The 19,514-nt window shown below is 29.3% G+C and overlaps 1 protein-coding gene across 2 annotated transcripts in view; it reads left to right on the top strand.

Annotated features, from left to right (window-relative positions):
* Window positions 1-5,888: 5,888 nt before the first annotated feature.
* The window catches only part of LOC106462266 (microphthalmia-associated transcription factor-like), a 72,230-nt gene continuing 58,604 nt past the window's right edge, over window positions 5,889-19,514 (top strand). For both annotated transcript variants that reach the window (XM_013922177.2, XM_013922169.2), the window contains exons 1-3: window positions 5,889-6,321; window positions 13,798-14,002; window positions 17,687-17,896. In XM_013922177.2, the coding sequence (XP_013777631.1) occupies window positions 6,110-6,321; window positions 13,798-14,002; window positions 17,687-17,896 (627 nt within the window). In that variant the 5' untranslated portion in view covers window positions 5,889-6,109. The remainder of the gene's footprint in view (window positions 6,322-13,797; window positions 14,003-17,686; window positions 17,897-19,514) is intronic.

Genomic DNA, 19,514 nt, shown 5'->3' with positions numbered 1-19,514 from the left:
TTAAAGTTTCGTCGGAACGAAGTTACGGAAAGTTAATTAACAAACGTAGACGTAACAATATTGTCCCCCTGTAGGACAGCGGTAAGTCTTCGGATTTACAAAGCTAAAATCAGGTGTTCGATTCCACTTGGCTCAATATGGCTTTGCTACAAGAAAACACAAACTTTTTTCCGTGTTATTGATCTGTATCATCAGAGGAAAGCTGAATATTACGTTATGAGGTATAAAGAATAGTATATTTTTCTAAGTATATGTTATTTCATTATAAAGACACGGTCAGTATAACTTTTATTTAGGTAAACAACTAAGTGAAGCTACAATAAATTTCTTTAAAGTAGGGAAACATCTGTTAGCTGAGTTCTTTCACAAATCTTAAAATATAACGTTGATAAATGGAAACATCGACACATGTAGATATGTAGATCTTGAAAGTCGAGTTGTTCAAAATTTGAAAATAGCGTTGATAACTGGACCAATTGTTGGTTAAGATGCAATTACAGCTGACTGAAAAATGTTTGATAGTTGGTGGGTATTCATAAAATATTCACATCGATAGACTAACTGGAAAAAGACGTTTACTATTATGCCATAAAAAATATAAAACCCTATTTATTATCCTGTGGTATATTACTAATTGTGTAATGAATTCCTGCAGGCCCCAGTGGCACAGCGGTATGTCTGCGGACTTACAACACTAGAATCCGGGTTTCGATACCCGTGGTGGGCATAGCACAGATAGCCCATTGTGTAGCTTTATGCTTAATTACAAACAAACAAACAATTCCTTCAGCTCTTTTAGACTATCTTTAAGGGAAATTGGTGTTTTAATATTACAAGATTTAATATTCCCTTAAATTCTAAATGATCACATTAGTAGTTTAACTGCAACCTTGGTGGATTCCAGTTCCATTTCCAATTGCAGAGTTTCCTTTTGAAACGTAAATATTTTGATTCATCCTAATTCTCGTCTATTATGGCATGTGTAACCTGGTCAAGTGTCAACGAGTCCATCTTCCCCCGAAAAGCATATGGGTAGAATAGTTGGGCAAGCCTTTCCAAATCTTCTGCGAGTTCGACTGAGGTGTGTTATTTCCTCCACACCATGTACTTGAACTTTGCTCTCGATACGTCTTTCTGGTGCGACACTGTTGAACAAGGCAGCTACTAATAGTTGTTATGGCTCTCAGCTAGAAGGTTACTTAATGTTGTCAAAGCTAGAACCTGGTCCTTTTAGGTGGGCAGCAAGGTAGATGGCTTGTTTTTCACTATTTTATCTGCCCTCTAGAAATTGTTTCAAACTGAACCTAGTATCATCCCATCATAGACTGTTGGTTTCTCGATTAGCTGATGTTGAATTGGTCAGCTAAACTCTGAAACCAGATAAAATATTATCATGGTTGGAGCAGTCCAGGTAGGTCCTTCAGCAATAGGTGTAACCGCAGTAGTGGTAATAGAAATATCGTTTTTCTTGGTTTTATTATAATTTTATACCTCTTTCTTCTAATTCCGGATTTCTTTTAATTTTCCATCTCTTTCATCTTTATTTCACCTTAATAATTTCACCATCTCAAGTAATGCTTCAATCTCACTACTTGACTTCGTGGTCTTCATCTTAAATAATTAAAGTTTAGTCAAAATTCTATTGTACTTCTATTTTACTTTCACCAAATATTTCCACTTCCAATTATTGTTATTTGTTTATAAGGTTAATATATACAAATCAGGTTTTCTTATATATCTGATTTTCTTTATTTTTGAGCATAAGCTTGTTTAATAGCTAACACCTTTATTGACATCACTTTCCAGTGTTCTGTGTGAGAAGATTTTATTATGGACTTGTTTGGGAACAACTTCGTCACGTGAAGAAAATTAGAACTCATGCTGTGTTTCATTTGATGTAGCCTGAACATATAGTTAGAGGGAAAATAAATCACAAAGAATGTGAAAAAGGCGACTTTCTTTACATAAATCACTTTTGCTCTAAAACCGCATTTTCATGTCCGCTTTATAGTCCTAACAGTTTTAAACATTATTTTCATGGACGTAGGCATAGATCTATGAAGCGGAATGCTATTTTTGGAAAAAAGGAAATGAGTATTGAAAACATACTGTTGGTGGTAGGGGTCCGTGTGTATGGCCATTCAAAAAAAAATGTTATAATTTGTAATGAAAATTGTCCACTTTGATGGTATTTAAGGTTGTTTTTACACCATTTAAATATGGTTTACTTGCATTCAAATGCAATTTAAATGGCGAAATTGCACTCACCGCTTCCCTTCCTTGCCTACGCGCATGATTATAGCCAAGTTAAATGTTTGAGCTAATAAAGTATGTATTAAACCGTGAAGTTATTTTCTTATTCAAAGAGTGCTATCACAGTGTCTGATAAGCACTTATTAAATCTCACTTAGAAGCTTACTTCAATGTCTTCTTCAAAACACAAAGCAGTTTCTGTGCGTTATAGGCTTCTGATTTGTTTTGGTATTGTGATGACATTTGGAGGCTCTATGCTAATGGAAGACTATACAATCAACCCGAAGTGCTGTTATAAGACTCCAAAGTAAGGGCCAGGTGATTAGGGCGCTTGACTCGCAATCTGAGGGTCGCGGGCTTGAATCCCCGTTCCACCAAACATGCTCGCCCTATCAGCCGTGGGGGCATTATAATGTCAATCCCTCTATTCGTTGGTAAAAGAGTGGGTGGTGATGACTAGTTGCCTTTCCTTTCACTGCTAAATTAGGGACGGCTAGCGCAGATAGTCCTCCTGTAGTTTTGCGTGAAATTCAAAACAACCCAACCAAAAGTAGGAAAAGTCCTTAAAAGTTGAAACACAAGTGTCACCATTAAAATCAACTCATTGCCATACTCAAAACTTCTAAGACAACATGAAGTTTTATTTATAACATTTCAAAAAACAGTTCTTTGTAGCACACTTAATTTGAAATAGAATTTCTTGGTTCAGAGAGAAAGAGAAAGATCACAGAATTTGAACAATACAGTCTTCTCTTTTTGATAATTAAGTCATAAATTTAGAGGTCATAAAAACCTGTAGCAAAAGATTATTTCGCATTTTTCCTTATATGTTACTAATAGAGGGTAAACTTGTGCTTAGCATACGAAACAGTATTTTGATTGTGGTATTTTGTATTTGAATGCACAAAGTTGATAAAATGTAAAGGCAATGCTGTGTATTTAAAGTAATTAAAACACTTAAGTGACCGTGTGAAGTTAGATACTTAGAGTTCTGTCAAGTTTTGTATATGGGTTGGAATTCTTTAACAGTTGGTGTCTGTGACTTGTTGGCGATATATTCGAGCAATAAACGGACTGGTACACTGTCTACTTGTTTTAAAATATATATTCAAAACAAGACAAATGTGTGTACAAAAAAATTCTTTACACTATAGGATGCCACAATTGTATCTAAAACTCTAAATAATTCTATTTTCTTGTCAAAAGTCCATACAATCTGGTTCAATTACTTTAGGTCCCAATAGACAAGATGAATTATTTTTCACTACTCTTTTATCACTTACGTTACCCCATGAATTACCACAGTTGTATACAAAGCTTTAAATAATTCTCTTTTACGTTAAAAGTCCACACAGACTAGTTCAGTTACTTTAGAACTCAATTGACAAGACCAATTATTTTTCTCTAATCTGGTTCTTACTGCACAATCTGCGATAGATTCTCTTACGTTACCCTGTGGGTTACCACATTTGTATCCAGAGCTTTAAATAATTGTCTTTTTTTCGTCAAAAGTCCACACACGGTGGTTCAGTTACTTTAGAACCCAAATGACATGAACAATTATTTTTCCTCTCTCTGTTGTTACAATACAGCTGTGAATTATAGCGTGTGTTTAAGTTAAAGTGACTGTGGAAATTCTGTGTATTATAAAGTTGTGTCGAGAAGTAATAAACTAGTGTTAATTAAGAAAGGACTTGTATCGCTGAAGTTTCTCGGAAATAATTTTTACGGGAAATTAGCAAGCAAGCAGATACGTAACAATAGTTTTTTTCTTTTAAAAATATTACTATTTATAATGCTCCCTAAATAATAAAAAAAAAATTACAGTGAAAGCAATGAAGATTTTGTAGGTTTTGAACCAAACTAAATAACAGTAAACCTTTTTTGATTTATGCTATTTTCTTATTTTTAATGTTTTGAGCTCTTTTGTGTTTAGAACAATATATACTAATTTTTAAAGCATCAAATTGAATTTTTGTTCAATAAAAATCTTTCAATTTTTTCCCCCAAAACTTTGTCTTCAAAATAAGGTTGCGTCTTATATTCCGAAAAATACGGTAATCATTGAATATTAAATCACTAAATGAAATAAATAATAACTCTTATACTAAACAGTCTTGTATACTTAACAAGTTCCGAACAAATCTTATGGTCGTGCGGGGCGGCTTAATGGCGGCGAGGTTAAAACTATCCCACAATACGTGATACTCACCAAACACCTCTAGTACAAGACACTGTGAGCCGAATGGCATGATAACAAAAGACAACCCGATCAACTATCTAGTAAGAGATATCAGATCTAGCGACGTTTTCGCCCTCCGTGGCACAGAGGTATGTCTGGGGACTTACAACGCTAGAAACCGGGTTTCGATACCCGTGGTGGGCAGAGCACAGATAGCCCATTGTGTAGCTTTGTGCTTAACTACAAACAAACAAACAATCTAGCGACATTTTCACAACCTGGATATTGAGGGCAAGTAATAAAACTAAATAGGGTCCCGATAACACAGGCCTGCTAATTTAAACTTCATAAAAGTTGTTTTGGTTTTAATAATGGATTTTCTATAATTCAGCTACACAGATTTCGAATCGCGTAAGGATTTTGTACAAATCTGGAAGTAAAAAACTCATACGTAGATCAAATTATCATTTCATTTACCACAATGAATATTGTTTATTATTATGTTTATTAACAAAAATACGAACAAGCTAAAGAAAAGGAAAGAACATTGATGTCAAACTATGTCATCCTGATTTGTGTGTGTGGGTGTGAAATCTACGTCTTTTAGTCTCAAAACGACGTGTTGTGGTGATTCTTTTAGGTATTGCGTTTTGTGAAAAATCTGTTCGTGATGAAGAAAAATTTATATCATTTTCGGTTTCAGCGTACAGAAATTACCGTAGAAAGTGTAAAAAAATTCAAGACAATAAAACCATCGTAGGCCTGTGTAATCCAAGTGTCTATAAAACAAATGAAAAATTCACACTTAACTCATAAACTGAGATAGAGCTTTAAGGGATGACAGATCCACCCCCAAAATACCCTTTCTTTTGCAGTTCATACTACTAACTACACCCACCCTCCCGCATGCTTATGGAAACGTCGTCCGTACTTCCCTACTCATAAATAGTTAAACAGCTTTCCACGCACGCACGTCTTTTAATTATATAGATTTGAAACAACAAACTGCGAGCTCATTTTTATTAATCTTTTATGTTTTTTCGAATGTAAAGTACAACGGCTACTGATGCTAAAAGCAACAATACAGAGAAAAAAGAATGGGTTTGAACAACTAACAATATTTAAAAAGTGGTTTTTCGTATCTGGTCAGACACTGTGTTATAAAATAGCTCACATTTTAAAATGTTCGTCTTGGTAATTGCATGGAATGAGTTCAAATGACTAATTCATCTACAATTAGTCGAAGTAGCTTTAGCTATAATCAGCATTAGATTGATTAAGCATAAGTAATCTACAGACATTATTTGTTAAAATGAAATTAATACCGGTCTGAGTCATATACAGATTATACCAATAGGATGTAAGACCTCTTTGTTATATCTATCTTCTCCACCAATCGTAAAGCGCATGTTGTATTTTTTTTAATTACTGTCTTTCTGCTGTAGGTTCTAAGTTGCGTGATAGCCGTTGATGTACCGTCGGTTAATGTGGTGAATTGCTCGTGAACGGGGTTAGAAGTGTGCGTTTTTTTAGATTCGATCATCATGTTTCACAAATTATTCTACCCGACAGCCCATATCTTAATGAAATTTTATTTCAGAAATATAACACAAATTTTAAATTTAATATCTTATTAGCAGTTATTATACGGCAATTAACAATTTTCATGACGACATGATTTCTGCAACAAACGAGTCTGGCATTGATCTTGACTTTGATCTTCATCGCCTTGGCACAGCAACTAGTAATAATTGTGTTGCTATTACTAGTAATACGGAGAATGTTAGGAAACCTATGCCAAGTTCCACTGCCAGTGATGAAAATAACTCTAACTTAATGTATTATGAATTGAAAAGCAAAACGCCACCTGAAACTCAAAGTCAAAGGTAAGCAAAATATATATGCAACATGGTTTACTACACTTAACAAATCTTAAATTTAATGAAGTTGGTTTGAAACGTTTTTTTTTATCATCAAATGAAAATTATGATGTTGTTATTTTCATTATTGGGTGAGTTTTTGTTTTCCTTATATTGCCGAAAATATAAGTAAATTAACCCATGTTTTCACAGATGTTATGAAATAATAAAAATCTAGTTTTTTGTAATGCCATTAAGTTATGTTGTATAGTAATAATGCATATACTTTTTTGCCAGTTTATTGATATGGAAATATAGTTTACATAGAAGAGAATGTGAATATTTTGAATAATCAGTTTTTGGATTAATCAAAATATCTTGTAATTGTATTGATAGTTTATTTATTAGTCACTATTCTAATATATATATATAAAGTCATCTAACAAGATTTTTAGAAGGAGCCAAATTTCTTGCTTATAAATTAAAAATTTCTAAATGTATTGAATAAGTGTTCATTGTAGTTCATTTCATTTCATTACATTCAAACATTTAGACATGTAATTTGAAAATGTTATTAAATTTTATTGCCATATTAATCTTGCACAAGAAAAAATAAATTATAAATCCATGCCTTTTGTTTCAATTTTTTACAATACTTAATTTTAAAATTTATTTTCTAAGTTCTTGACCATGCATTAAAGTATTTGTTATTCACAGGAAATGTTTAAAAGTGTCCTACTAAACAGCTTAATATTATTTGTTAGTTCTTTATCTAAAGTTAGAGCAGTGAGTTAATAAATTGTGTATAATCTCAGTTTATCAGCTATGAAACAATCTTCTGTGTAAACAGAAGTGCAGTAGGCCTCTCAAATATGTGAGAAAAAATGTTACTTCAGTTACATTTTTGAACTTCTTCTTGTTATCCCTCTTCTCCAGTAATTGTTGCTTGCTTTGTAATTTCATTTTAGTTCCCAACCTTTAATATACAGTACAGTCTGAAGCTACTTTCTTCTTACAAGAATTTTCTAGCTTACTGAACTGTTTTAATTTTTTTTTTAAATTGATCTTCCATCCTGCGGTATATAATTAAAGGAATAACTGTCTTAAATGTTCCAAACTTTATTATGAACTACATCTTACAAGTGTTCAGTTGTTTAAATCTTTTTAAATTTTTATCATTGAACCTCTGGAAAATTAAAAATCAAGAGTAAGAATTTAGATGTGATTAAAAAAGAAATGCATACTGCAAAACTCTCAAGTAAAAGTAACACTTGTAAGTATTGGTAAGTGTGGCCATATAGTACCAGCATATAATACAAATATTTTGAAAAACATAGTATTGTTCATCAGTATGTAAAGTAGCATGGAAGTCTTTTTGTTAGGTGTTTCAGTTAAATTTAGTATAATTATTTTAATTTAAACCAAACTGCATGTGACAATGTAAAAACTGTTGCAACATTATATTTTCATTATTTTCAGAAATTCATGTACAGTATTAGACCATTTATAAAAATACACATAATTTCTACATGTACACAATACATAAAACTTGTATAATTTTTCTAGGTGCTTCAGTTTTTCGCTTTTTAAATTTATGAGGATAAGTTGTTTATTAAGCACTCCAAAAGATTTAACTTTTGATGGCAATATTTTCTGTAGTATACTGTCTGAAAATATGTGAAACTGTTTTTCTTTACAACCATTGAAGTTTATCTTCCTTACACGTTAACTGTATATGTGTTTATATATGTTACTATAAAAGAGAAATTATTGTGGTTGTTTGTAATACAGTACATTATCAGTTATCTGGATAGTATTTTGTAGAAAAAACACATTTTTACTGCCTATGAGAGTACATTGTTGGAAAAAGATTTTAGATATGATACTTATATGCTTTTCATGAAAAAGAAAAGTCATATTATGCTTTTTGAACCAGTTGGTTAGTTGAAACTGCCATTTTCCTTTGTTACTAGTGTTTAAATGCAGAAGCGCAATCATTAACACATGATTTGCTTAGCATTTTTTTTAAATATATGCATCTTTTATGTTAGTGCTATATATTTAATAAAAGAGAAGAAACTGAACAATTTTGAATGGAGATAAAATGTTTTTCAATAAGAAGCATCTATCAAATTTGCTGATGTGCTCAACTTTTTTTATTGTTTCATTTAATTGATATGTATACATATATTGCTATTACTTACAGTATAATACTTACAGCAACATCTGCTTTACTTGTGATGTAATTTAATTTACTTTAGCTAAATGTGGTTAATTTTTTATGCTTTGAGAATGAGAAAAGGTCTGAAGTTGTACAATCTTTTTTTGGTTAAGGTACCCTTCTGTGTTCTTGAATTATAAGATCTTTCTGGCTCAGTGCCATTAATTCTACACGGATGTTGTTTTGAAAATGTCAGACACTTTTTCATTTACATTTTTGTAGTCAGAATATGTATGTAATTTTCTGTAATATACTTGTAACATTTATTTGAATTAAAGTTCAGATCTTAGACATTTATTTTGATAACCTTTGGAACTAATATGAACTTTTTAGAATTTACTGTATTTGAAAATTGATGGAAACATTCAGAAGCATATGAATCCAGTTTCAGTACATGTAAGAATTTGTAATTTTATTTTTCTTGTGCAATTTCATCTTTTTTTGTAATATTTAAACAATATTTTAGAATATATGTCACAAATACCCTGAAAGTATATGTACATGTACACGCAAGTTATTCATTTCTTGTATAAAACTTTTTCCCTTACATAATAAAATAATTACAAAAACTAATGGATTAAAGTTGTGATAAAATGAAATTTTGTCAACCATGTTAGAAGTACTTTCAGTCAGAGTCTAATTTGTAAGAAGCTTCTGTAATTTAACTAAATTTAATACTGAGTTTACCATGTATGGTAATGTACATGATTGTATTTCTTTCCCAGAAGACTGGTAGTAATTAACTATATAACTTGAATGGCTCATTCTAATAAGAAGCTCATACATATGTACCCTGTAGATGCTTAATGCTGTTTATAGAGCTTGTTGTGGAATATGTTTTTCATGCTCTGTATTAATTCTGACTGCTCTTTGTAATCCATTAGTTTTAAACTGTAATTTCCTAGAAATTCTGTTATTTTTAAATTGATTACTGGTGAGAAACATGTTTTTCATTTCTATAGTTACCAATGTGAGATTTTTAAAGTCAACTATAAGCTTTTTTACATTTATTGAATAGGTTTTAGTAACTTGTCAGTCTTTTTTTTTTTATTACATTTAATCAGAGTTTAGCATTAGCAGAATATTCTTAGGACACTTTTCTACAAAATTCATGTACTTGTAAAAATTAAAGAATCTGCTTTTGCAGTGACTAGGAAATTAGTGTCTTTGGTTCACTGGTGTTATGTGGTGTTATGTAGCCTTTATTACATTTGTAGTGAATTCAAAAACACATATAGTCTACATCATGTAAGATTAGATTTTCATCCATAGAGTTCAAAGTCTCACAATAACTAACAACAGCATGAGATGAAACTTTATAATTAATTCAGAATATCCCTAGCCAACAATAACTTAGGATTAAGCTTGTAAGCACAAAATCTTATTCATAAATTAATCTTGGATTAGGCTTGGTAGTGTTTTTAAGTTTCAGTAATGAAAATAAGCTAGGATTAGACTTTTAAATCTTCATAATCTAATTAAACAAGAAACATATTAGGCCTAAACTTTAAGTGATATTATAATTTCATTAAGTGACAAATAACCCAACGTAGGTTTTTTAGTGGTCTCAAATGTTTGTTAACTAAGATTAGAGTTTCTAGAAAATTAAAATGTCACAAAAAATATAAGGTTAAACTGAATATATAATATTGTTATTAAATAAAAAAAAAAAAACCAAAATTGGATTATTAGTTCATTTAGTGATTGCAATAATTGCAAAATACAACAAATAAACTGAAAAAATACTTAAAGGTACTACTCTTACAAGCATGGACAATTAACTTATAAAAAAAATATGCTACATATTTTACAAACAAGTAATTGATTTCTCAACAGAGGAGGATTGTGGTGAAGTTCATACAGATAACAAGATTCTAACTTTGCATTATGTAGAAAGTACATTATCTTACTTTCATCATCAACCTTTGTCTTCCAATTTTTCTCTCAAACTATCAAGATATGTTTGTTTTTTCTTTTTGTCATGTCAGTGATAAAATTATAGTTTATATATCTAGAAACATACACAATATTTTTTACAGTATTTTGCCATTACTTTCTATTTATATTTTCTAAGTTACCTTATTTAAAAATATAAAAGGAAATAGTTAAATCACATGCTGGGATAAGTACACTTAACAGAATTTTTTTTCGTGATTTGTGAGTAAAAGAAGTGTTCTCAGTTTAAGTGTAACATCCAAGACTGTTGTAGAATGATAAAAAATGAATTTGGTAGTAACCTTAAAAAGAAGATTTGTAGGTTACTTTTTGATTTTATTTTTGTAGGACAACACCTACAGACATCCCACCTCTAAACCATGTGCTTCATTACTATTTTCGCTCAATGAATATTAAGTTTCATAAAATTATTAAGTAAAATAATGTCCTATTTCATGTAAAATGTTCTTATTTAAGAAAGCTTCATGGAAGATGAAATAACATATGGCTTTGTATTTGTTTACTTAAAAGCATTTTATGAAGAAGTCTTAAACTTAAGTACATGTTCTTAAATTTAAAAAATTCTTTTGATTTGTTGGAAAGTTAACCAGTATATCCCCTGTGTTATAAAATGAACAAGATTAACAGTTTGTATGAATGTGTGTGTGTGTGTGTGTTGGAAAATTAGCAAGTCTTTTTCTCTGCTGTAGAAATAGGTTGATTAGGGATGATTTGAGAAAACTATGAAACAACATTGCATTTAGGGTAAATTACATTGATTTTCCTAATAAATACTGAGGGCTTATGGCTTTAGTATTAAAGTAAAGAACTATAGAATAATTATTTTTTTGTTGCTACCCTGGAAATGGTTCTGCACATAAGTGTTTGTGCACAGCTTATAAACTGTACAAGTAGCTTCCTGTCTGCTTGGATCGTGCAGCTCAAAACAATATTGTTGTTGTTATTTAGTGGGAATTCCATGCACGTGCTGTAGCTTGCACACAAGTTTTCCTTTTTTTGTGTGGCAGTGTCATAAAAACCTCAACAATTTGAACATTTTATATGGGTATTTATGTGCAAAACAAAAAAACTACAGTTGCTAAATTTGAAAATTAGTACAAGTATGTTAGATTTCTGCATTGTGTTTGTAATTTTTTGAAGTAGGCTTTTTTATGTAAACTTTATGAAAAAATATACTATTAAGCAAAATGTGGATGTGTACAGTACTTATTTTGTTACTAGTACAACATACTTAACATGCATATTTTTTAGAATATTGGTTGAGCATTTGTAATGTAAATAGCAAGAAATATTCACAAAATTGATATTTGCAGAATGGTCACTGCCCTATTCAAGGAAAATGTCTATTTGTGATTGGTCCAGCTTAGTATTAAGAGAAAAAAATAAAAAATGTAACATTAAATAAAGAATTAACAAAATATTAATATGGGAATATGTTTCCTTCTAATGTAATATTTTTGATCAATATTCAAAGATTTTATTTCAAATCTTAGTGTTTGTAAATCACCATTAATAGAATAACCATTCTGAATTTGTACGTGTAGTTATGTATGGAAGAATATCATGCTAGTGTAATAGTAAAGCTGACAAAAAATGATTTATAAGCATTATGCATATTAATTGTTGTTTGTCAGTTTATTATAATATATGTAGTGCTTCAATATTAGGGGTTATATTAACAGGAAAAATATTTGTAATCTAAAGTTTCTCAATCTGATTGTAAAGAAATTAACATTGTCATCATGTGTTATTTACATTAGCATCTTGTGTACTATGATGTAATATAAATAACAAAATAATTACTTTTAGTAACTGACATTTAGTAAGGTGTCAAAATGAAATCTTTGCAATACATCTATGTTTAGAATATCTTACTTTGGAAAAAAAATTATATATAAACACAATATTTTGTTTGTCATTTTTGTGTTATTGTCATCTTGGATTTGTATCAAGGATTATTTCAATACATTAATTTATTGTTCATTTATGTATGAGTATGAGGTACATACTTAATAAATGTGAAGGTTTGTTGCAGTTTTTTATTCATTCAAATGATGTATTTGTAGCCATCTGTACCTGTTTATTTTGATATCCTAGAAAAACAGGAACTGTTAATTGTCATGTAATAAGTTCTCATTCATTATCCATTTGTAAATTATTTAAAAACTTATGATGCAGCTTTTTTTTTGGATTTTCTAAGTTTTCTCATAAAAGAACTGTCCATAGAATATGTTAGTTTTATACCTAATTTGTGGACTCTAGATTTTAATCTACAAGTATGACCAACTCATTGAACTCATTTCAGAATAAATAATTTTGTTAATTGAACACTTACACACAAAATAACTTTTAACTTTCTATTTGACAAGAAAAACAATTTTTAAACATGTAATGTATATTAAAATTTAGAAGTCAGCAGACTTGGTTAACCCAGATTGTTTTTTCATTTCAATAATATATTATATATTAAACTGTAAGTGTACAAGGACATTTTAATTCTAAAAATTTTACCAGAAAATGCCATTAAGTGAAAAATTCACAAATTGAAAATCTTTACTAGGGTTTGTTCAAGTTTATTTATTTAATGGTTTGTTAAATTGTTTAAAACAATTTCATGGTTTGGAAAATGCAATATTTTCCACTAAAGTTTATATAGCTTCAGAATTAGAGATACTACATGATATTTATCCCCAGATTAATAGAATCCTTTATCTTGTAAGGTTTTCATTTGAAACCAGAAAATCTGGATACTGGTGAAACTCTTTCAAACATGAAATTTCATTAATAAGAAAAGCATATAAGTGTATTTTTATTTTCCCTTTTCTTGATTCATCTACTTATGAATATATTACCAACTATAAGAAAACTATTACTGTGATATCAGAAGCAACATAATCATGAGATTAGTTTATCTGACTATTGTTTAATAAAAATCTTTCTGAAATTCTTTATGTGGATATATGTTTATTACATTAAGTTTAATTGCATAAAATACTATTTTCAGTCATCAAGAAAATCAAAGTTTTATGTATAATAATTGACTAACCATGTTCCAGTATGTATCAAGTAAGGTTTTATTAAATATGTATTATTTCCCAGGATATTTTTTCCCCTTTTTTTTTTACACTTTCATTTGTTGATTTTCTATTCTCAGCTAATTTTTTTCTTTAATGTATTTCATTGAAGAAAATTTTGAACATCAGAAGTTTTTTGTTAAAAGAGTGGATTTAGTTTATTCTAAATTTTTCATCACTTATAATATTTAATTAAAACAATGCTTCTTTTTCTAAAAATTATATTTATTACCTGAATATGTATACTTGTAGCGTTCTGGGTTTGAAAACTGTCACCGCCATGAGTCGTACCAGTCTGAAGCAACAGTTAATGCGAGAACAGATGCAACAATTAGAGCAAAAAGAAGCCCTTGCTCAACAAAAGACATTGTCAACTTCTGCTCCTTCAACTGCTGCAATCAAAGTACCAGTGTCTGTATCTGCTGTGGGTCTATCAGTCCCTCCTCAGGTGCTTCAGGTAATTCATAATAACAAAACAAAGTGAAAATAATCCCTTTAACTATCCTATTGCTCTTATTTGATCATTTGTAAAATACATCATCTTTGAAATATATAATTTAACTTTAATGAATTTGATTATTAATGGAATTATTGTTTACAGTATGCATGCAAGCTGTTTTACCTCTCTTGTTGACTAGTCTTATTTAGGTATACACTTTATACTGTCTTCTAAATTTTGCATTAATGTAATGTGGCTCTTTGTTTCAAAGTTTGCACCATGCTAGAACATATTTTTTTTAATCAGGTGTTTCCTTTTGATGGTAGTCATCACATTTTTTTATTCTTTTGTTTCTTCGTAAGTAATACATGTGTTTCCGAAGATCTTTTTGACATTGCAAGAATTTGACAAGCAGTTTTCTTTATTTACTGTTTATATAACAGTATCCCTGTTTATCTTTACATACTGATAATACTGCCAGTTTCTTGTTCTTCTATTCTCTTACATTGACAAATTTATCTTAATAGCTAATAAACTTTTTCAACTTATTGAATTTTGTTCACTTTCTAAAATTTCAAATAAAACATCTAACAATAATCTAACTACGAAAATTGATTTTTTTATTAATAAAGAGGTTTAACATCTTCCTTTTGCTAACATCAATCAAAAAAGTGAAGACAAGTAGATGCGTAGATGAAAAAATTTTTTTTTCCCTTTACTTGCTCTAGCATTGAAAAGGATTTATCTAATCTCTGTATAAAATTTCTACAGTTAAAATTTTTTGGTCAAATACGGAATACTCTGTAAATTATTTTAGAGTATAATCTACTACTTGTATACCTATTTAGTAGCTACTTTTGATTTATTGAGGCATTATTAAGGATAAGAAATGAATTGGAGTTGCAGAAATGTGGCAACTCCAAAATTATACCAAAAAATTTAGTTGTTTGATGAAGATTTATCTCAGAAAAAATATTTTTTTATTTAATTTTATTTAAAAATTTTTAAAAAATATCCAAGTCTGCATAACAGGTTTTATAAACTGGGATGACCATTTCCAGTGTTACACAAAATACCATGATTGTCAAAAAACTTTTGCTCCTTGGTAGAAGTAGAATGTTTAAAATTTTATATTGCTATATTCACCCATTTTTTGGAAACATGTTTACAAATTCATTGCATCTTATATTAATTTAGCATAACAGTAAGATGATTTAAATAAATAAAACACCTTTATAGTATGATGAAATCTTCGCTGGTACTGTACTACCACTGTTCTTTAGTAGAGAAACTATTTTAAACACTACAGACTCACTTTACAAATCTGTTTCATCTGTACTATTTGACAGTTTGATAAACCAAAGATCTCTATAAAAGTATTTGTTTTATTTATTAATGTGTGTATGTATTGGTGTGGTGAAATGCAATACATATTTCAAATATTAACTTAAAATAAAGGTTGTTTTATTTCCTATCAAGTAAGATTTATGCCTAATACCTCAAAAATGAACAGCAAAGAGTCCAAGAGTTAAGGGCCTGTGCTCTGAAGATTTTGATGATACAGCATATCTGTAATTATTGGTCTGCGAAAATATTGCCAGGATACTAAACGTAACCAAGGGAGTGTCTTAATGGGTTTATATTTTTGAATTACTTCCAAGAGGTAGTCAAACATACTTAATGTTGATAAGAACATTCGTTTTTTTGTGACTCATATCTGCTATGTCCAATTTTTGTGTTTCCCATATATTACTGATCTACCATCTATAGAACAGGAATATCTGCTAGTGAATGCAATATTGTAAGTTTACAAGTTCCTATGGTCTCCTCTTGCTTTGTTTCTTTTAGTGGGGAAAATATTGGGCTAATTATTTAGTCCAAAACATCCAAAAAATTCTGTATACAACTCCAAAACCTTGTCCAAAACAACAAACAAAACGTAAACTGTCCATAATAACTCCTATCTTTTATCTGTAAAATGTCTACACTGTTACAAAATATATATTTCATAAATTAAAAACCTGATATATTTAGTTAAGTTTTTGAATATTTACAGTAATACTTATTATTAATCTCAAAATCTGTTAGATCTGTATTTTGTTTATTTTCATGTGATAATCTTGATAGTTTTGTATTGTTTGCATTTAATGATTTATTACTTGAGACAAATACTGTCTAATAAGTCCAACAACAGTATGTACAGGAAATTCAAATGCATCATCAACCCATTCACTCCAGCTGGATGTATATATTTCCTAGTGAACTGGGAAATATACATCACAGCTGCAGTGAGAGGGTTAAGAAATTATTGCATATGAGCTAATTTTAGTTAATTTTTTTCTAATCATTTGGATAGCATTGATACTTCAGAATAAACAGTATACAAATCTTTTTTTAAATCTATATTTTTAGTTGGGGATTTGTAAGAATTTAAAGTATTAAACTTTTGGATGAATTTTAGTAAAGTCAACAAAATTCAGTACTGTTACAATTCTAATTTGTATTTACAGTAAACAAGTTGCCATTTTTTTATAACTGACATAGATGTAAAGTTTTCAATGAAAGAAATTTCTATTTAATTATCTTAGCTGTGTTGCAGTAACATGAAGTTCATTTATGGTGAGAAAGTAAAGGTTGATTACAACAATATCGTTTAGTGATAGTTCTAATGACTGTCAAGAGGTGGCATTACATTCATGCTAAATTAGTATATTTCACAGTAACAGTATATTTGTACTTGTTTGATAAATTTCGTAGACATACAGAATGCATGTGGTAAAACACTGGATAACCAGTAAACATTGTGATGTGTCTTGTATACTTATTTACTTTTGCATCTTTAGCAGTGTCATAACTACATAAATGTGCTGTTTCCGTTATACATACATTACATAATTTTATGGGGAGTTACTAAAGACTTTTTTGAAACAGTGAAAATATTATGGAAAATATAAGCAGCATTGACTAACTGACATAACTAACTGTGTTTGAAACATAAGAAAATTAAGTAAGTTATTATGTCTATCCTTAAATAAAGCTGTGGAGTATACAATGGCATGGAAACTCCTAAAATGATAGTAAGAAGAGGTGGGGAACAGTTATTTACATTAACTTGACTCTGAAAAAATAGTGAGTTACTGTTTTGATTGGAAACTTCATGTCCTTGAACTTGTCTTTGATGGGATTAAAGTTTTATTGTTTTTACCATTTACATGTAACTTTGTGAATTTCCTATTTAACCTTAACAATGTAAATGTGTTTTTTATCACAAAGCAGGTAACTATGTAACCAGATAAATTCTTTCACATCACAAACCAAGGATTCATGTATCACTTTTAGATTGTACAGTCTGCTTTGCTTTATCATATACACTTTTGAAACACAAAAATTACAGCTTTCAATTAAAAATTAAGAGTTTTATTGATAGTTTAAGAAATTAGGTAGAGAATTGAACACTTCTCAAATAATATAGTAAGTTGAAAGTAAAGTTTTCAAATTCTAATACCCAGTTTTTACATTTTTGATTATTGCATATAGATTTATCTGTTCATATAAACTTTTGTGGATAGGAACAACATTCTACAACCTAAAGTAAATTTATTAAATAAACACTTGTGGTTTCTTTATAATAACTAATAAATTATAGTATGAATTCTGATTTACAAAAAGAGATGACAGGTTTGGTAATGCATGGATTTTTAGGTTCAGACCTGTTTAGAAAACCCGACGAAATACCATGTTCTACAGAGTCAAAGAAGACAAGTACAACAGTATATCAGCAGTACTCATGGCACTAATCGTCCACAGATCCATACCTTATCACTTGCCCCCAAAATAAGAAACTGTTATCCAAGCTCTGACAGTCCACCATCTGCCCCACCAAGCAGTTCAACAGCAACGAGTACATCAGAGGTAAGTTACGTTTTCTTTGTTGAAATATCTGAGTTGTATACTGGTACACCACACTGGAAACTTAATAAAATATAAACAATTTGAATCTTCTGAAATAAACCTGCAATGAATACATTGTGTCATTTGACAGGCATTCTTTCTTTTAATAACTTGAAATGTAGCTGCATTATGATAATCTTAAATGGTAGTAAATAATTTGAATTATTTCCTTGTGTTCATAAACAAACTACATGTACAAGGAAATTTTTGACCAAGTCAATATTCTGATTCTATAGTTTGTTATGGGTGCAATAATAGGCTAAGTTGAAATTTTCCTATTTGAACTTCGAAAAATGAAATAGTAATCTATAACCAATGAAAGAAAGAAAGAAAGAAAGAAAGAATTTAAATATTCACATCTATGAAGTTTGATAAGTAATAATTATATAATTTTAGTAGTTGATTCATTTTTTGGAAAATGTAATTTAATAATAGCTTACTGAAGATTCCGAAACATCTAATAAATTATTCATATTGTTGTTTTTCTCTAGGGAAAAACTATAGTGAAACAATAAATACAAAAGCTGCTTTGTTTGACAAAAAATATACACATGATAAATAATCTTGTTTTTAGCTGATTATTTTGGTAAAACATATTTTAGACTGTTATATTTACACAGATGTTTTAGTGTCTTTTATAGTTAGTTCTTTTAATTACTATAATCTCTTTTTCTTAAAATTGCAAAATATGATTAATCTTATGATGTACTGTAAAAATATTATTGAAGAGATGGGAGTATGGTTAGTATGCGGATATAGAATTTTTTTTGTTCTTTTAACAAGATACATTATATTATTTATTACCTTTTCTGAACATTTTTTGTTAACAATGGTAATCATAGAAAATTGACTAGGCCTATTCTATTAATACCTTTGACACAGATAATGACCTTAGATAGATAGCTGTTTGAAACCTTGAGTAATATGAAATGTAAAATAGAAACATAATGATACAAGTATCTTTTTGTGATAAGTGTGCCTATTGTTTTTTTTTAGTAATTCTTTAATTTAAAGTAGATTTTCATTTTGGATGTTTAAATGGGCCTTCAATTTTTTCTTGTATGAAACATCATATTTATATAAGCTCTGTTTTAATTTTAAAATTTCACATGAAACTTTCCAAGGAAAGTTATGTTTACAAATACAACTTTTGCAGTAAAACTGACAAAATGCAAGATTTGTCTTATAAATTCAAAATAATTTTTTATTTCCTTATATGTAGAATTTGGGTGAAAAAATTTTGTTTCACCATAAAATATGTAATTTCAGCCTAAGTAAAATAAGCTGTTAAAATATGACATCTAATGTTGAACACTTGCTGCTTATTTTATTATTAACAACAAATCTCACATGATTTAAGTGGTATTACATTTTGTTTAATAAATTGTTTTGCAAATGCTCAATATTAGGTCTAGCTAAGAATTACATTGAGTTTGATTCACAAGACTGTATTTATGTTTTTTATTATTGTTGTACAGTTGATGCAGATTTTGTGCTTGAATAAGTGAATCTGTAAAGCTGCTAGTATGGTTGTAATATCTTTATATATATATATATATATATATATATATATATATAT

Source organism: Limulus polyphemus, unplaced genomic scaffold (genome assembly GCF_000517525.1).
Source record: "Limulus polyphemus unplaced genomic scaffold, Limulus_polyphemus-2.1.2 Scaffold44, whole genome shotgun sequence".
NCBI lineage: Eukaryota > Metazoa > Arthropoda > Merostomata > Xiphosura > Limulidae > Limulus > Limulus polyphemus.
Note: the sequence above shows the minus strand (reverse complement) of the source record. Positions and strands in the feature narration are given on the sequence as shown.